The 3076-nt window shown below is 29.6% G+C and overlaps 1 protein-coding gene across 1 annotated transcript in view; it reads right to left on the bottom strand.

Moving 5' to 3' along the window:
- The window catches only part of LOC107631909 (protein NRT1/ PTR FAMILY 4.6), a 7331-nt gene extending 4417 nt beyond the window's left edge, over positions 1–2914 (bottom strand). The window contains exons 1-3 of the mRNA XM_016335497.2: positions 2782–2914; positions 2410–2521; positions 2073–2290 (exon numbers count right to left, since the gene is read on the bottom strand). Coding sequence (XP_016190983.1) covers positions 2073–2290; positions 2410–2521; positions 2782–2784 — 333 coding nt within the window. The 5' untranslated portion in view covers positions 2785–2914. The remainder of the gene's footprint in view (positions 1–2072; positions 2291–2409; positions 2522–2781) is intronic.

Below are 3076 nucleotides of genomic sequence, written 5' to 3'. Positions count from 1 at the left end.
TGATAATAAAATATTTTATATTATCAAAATTAACTCCTTTTTAATGGATAACAAAAATTTTATTGTTATAATTTTCGTCAAAAAAAATACAGAGGGTAAAAAATAATACAATCAGTATATATTAATAAACTATTAAGGCCATATAAACCTTAACAAAAAGGGCTATTAATTATTTAAGAACATATACGTCTCAATTAGAATAAAAGAACTATAACATATATTTTTAATTATTACTAGCTAGCTAGTTATTAGAAGTTATGAATGCTTTTTAATTTTTAAAGTATTGAACATTGATATCCATTTTTTAATTCTTGAATTAGTTTCCCAATAAATTCCTCTTTCTGACTTTTTCTTCAAATCCCAACAGAAAGAAATATTATACGAAAAAGAGGCGCAAATTGTAAAAAAAAAAAAAATTAATTAATTTTGAACATATTATTAACAAAAAATTTTTATATAAATTATTATCCAAACAAATTAATTGATTCAAGATATTATAAAATAATATATAGCTAAAATACACTTTTTATCCTTAAATTTTACTCATTTTTAAATCTTCCCGCTTACCTTTTAGTTTTCTCAATTTGTTCTATCATGTTTTAAATTATTTTTAATTTAACTCCACGCTATCAAATTACCGAAAAAGATTGTTGGCAAACACTATCCCTGTCAAATCCAAGTGTATACCATGCATGTTAGCACCATTTGTGACACGTCAATATTTTTCATCAGTTATTTTGTTGGTAGAACCAAAATTGAAAATCATTTAAAATATAAAAATTAATTCGTGAATAAATGCAACTGAAAATTGAGAAAAGAAATGTCAAGGAGTTAATATTTTTTATTAGTATTAATTAATATTTTAAGTCAATATTTTACTTTTTATACTATTAAAAATTTAAAGTTTAGAATTTAGTATAAAAATATTTTTGTAGTTAAATATGAATAAAAAATAATAAATTTTTGTCATGTAGCATTCATCAGTTGAGGATATATATATACCTACTATTTTTCCTAAAACAAACAACACAACAAAATTCAACTAAAAAGGAAAAAAATGAAAAATTCAGCCTACTTTATTTCATTACTATTATGTTGTCTCATATACTCCAATTACGCAAGGATTAGTAATGGCGTCCCCAACCAGCCATGTTGATTCTTTTGTTATTAGACGGTGGCCACACAAGAAATGTGAAAAATAGTATATGTATATATATATATATATAACTATATAACTATATATGCATATGTTGGCCCCCACTAGTAATAGCTCTCACACACACTTCTTTAGGGAGTTACAATCCAAGTCCAAGGCTAACATTGTACTAATGTGAAGAGAGAGAAATTAAAGTCACCCCTTACATCAACAACATGGCTTTTATTTTTGTTAGGTTTATTTCTTTTCCCATTTGGTGGCTGAAGAGAAGAAGCTAGCGAATGAGAAGAAAGAAATACACTGATTCTTGACTTGGTCCATAGGATCTTATTATTAGTTAGTGGGAGCGTTCACTCATGGATTTCATGAGGTTTTATATATCTATGACCCTAAGTTGGAGGGAGCCACCCAAATGCACCAAAAAGTGATGTAGAGAATCAAAAGGAGAGGATGGACAGGACATATATATTTGTTGTGTTTTATTTATTATCTTTTCAAAAAAAAAAAAAAAGCATATATATGATTTGTTTGATGTTTCAATTCTATGATGGGGATTTGGTTGCACAGTTTTGATGCAACCCCACTTTGCAACTTGTGTTTGCAACTTGCACAAAATTGACTCTCATTCTCCTTACTTCAAAGTTCAAACACATCATGGATTTGAAGGAGCTAGGATCCTTGTTCCTTAAAAAATTCGAATATATATATACACACACATAATTTTCATGACACTTTTGTAAATCAAAATTAAAATTATAAATTTTTATTATTCGAACACTAAAAAGAGAAAATTTAGGGTATAGCAGGCAGCATCAATTTTAGCTTGGTAATGAAGGTAAAAAAATTGAAATTACTAATATATATAAAAAAAAAAGAGTGAGAAATAAAAAGAATAAGAATAAAAAAGAATTGATACCAGGAATTCGATGAGTGCGCTAACGAGGTAGACGTGATAAGTGGTGAAGAAGGCGTCGGAGAAGAATCCTCCGACGAGGGCGAGGAGGAAGGCCGTTCCCATGAAATTGGTGACGTTGGTAGCGGATTTGGAAAGCGAGAAGTGCATGAACTTGGTCATATACAAAACAATATTGCTTGCATTTGCCAAAAACGCCAGGTTCTCCATCACCTCCACCACTTTTCATACATATGCACATGATATAACCATCTCAATCAGTGCCAAAAATACTATATACTATATTATTATTATTTTAAAAAAAAAAAAAAAAAGTTATGAGATTTAATTTGAGACGGACCAAGAACAAAGGAGGCGGCAAGCATGCCACCATGACGGCCTCTCAGAGCCGGCTTGTTCCTCCAATCCACATACCCTTCCCATCTTCTGCTTACTTGCTGATCTTCCAATTCCTGCAATAATAATATATGCTTGTTTTAGTATCTGTTGAGCCGCTAGTTATTATAATAATAATATTAAAGAAAAAGTTTTAAGTTTATCAAAAATTTGATTTTTTTGGTAATTTTAACTGTTATGATTGAAATCAACTGCTAAAACTCTTTCAATGTTATAATAATTATATAATTATGGGATGAGAGGAGAAAGTGTTTGAGAGAGAGGGGGAAAAAGATGAATATAGAAGATGAAGGAAGAGGATGGGAATCCAACCCACCATGGTGATGGTAGTGTGTGTGAGAAGCTGATGAGGGAGGAAAGGTGTGAGAGGAGATTTATAGAGTGCGGGGAAGCAGGGAGGAACGATCAAGGCTCCAATTTGGGCAAAATCGTCTATAAACTATGCATCATTATTTCTATGATTCTATCTCACTCTTATATTATTACTTTTCTACATTTATTATGGTCAATACCTCTAGCCCACTATTATTTATTTTTTTTGGATTTTTATGGTATTTTTTTAATTCGTTCAACCAAAAATTTTATTTAAAAATTTATAGTTAGATAGTTAG

This window comes from Arachis ipaensis, chromosome B03 (genome assembly GCF_000816755.2).
Source record: "Arachis ipaensis cultivar K30076 chromosome B03, Araip1.1, whole genome shotgun sequence".
Taxonomy (NCBI): Eukaryota; Viridiplantae; Streptophyta; class Magnoliopsida; order Fabales; family Fabaceae; genus Arachis; species Arachis ipaensis.
The sequence above is the reverse complement of the archived record's forward strand: the minus strand, read 5'-3'. Positions and strand labels throughout refer to the sequence as shown.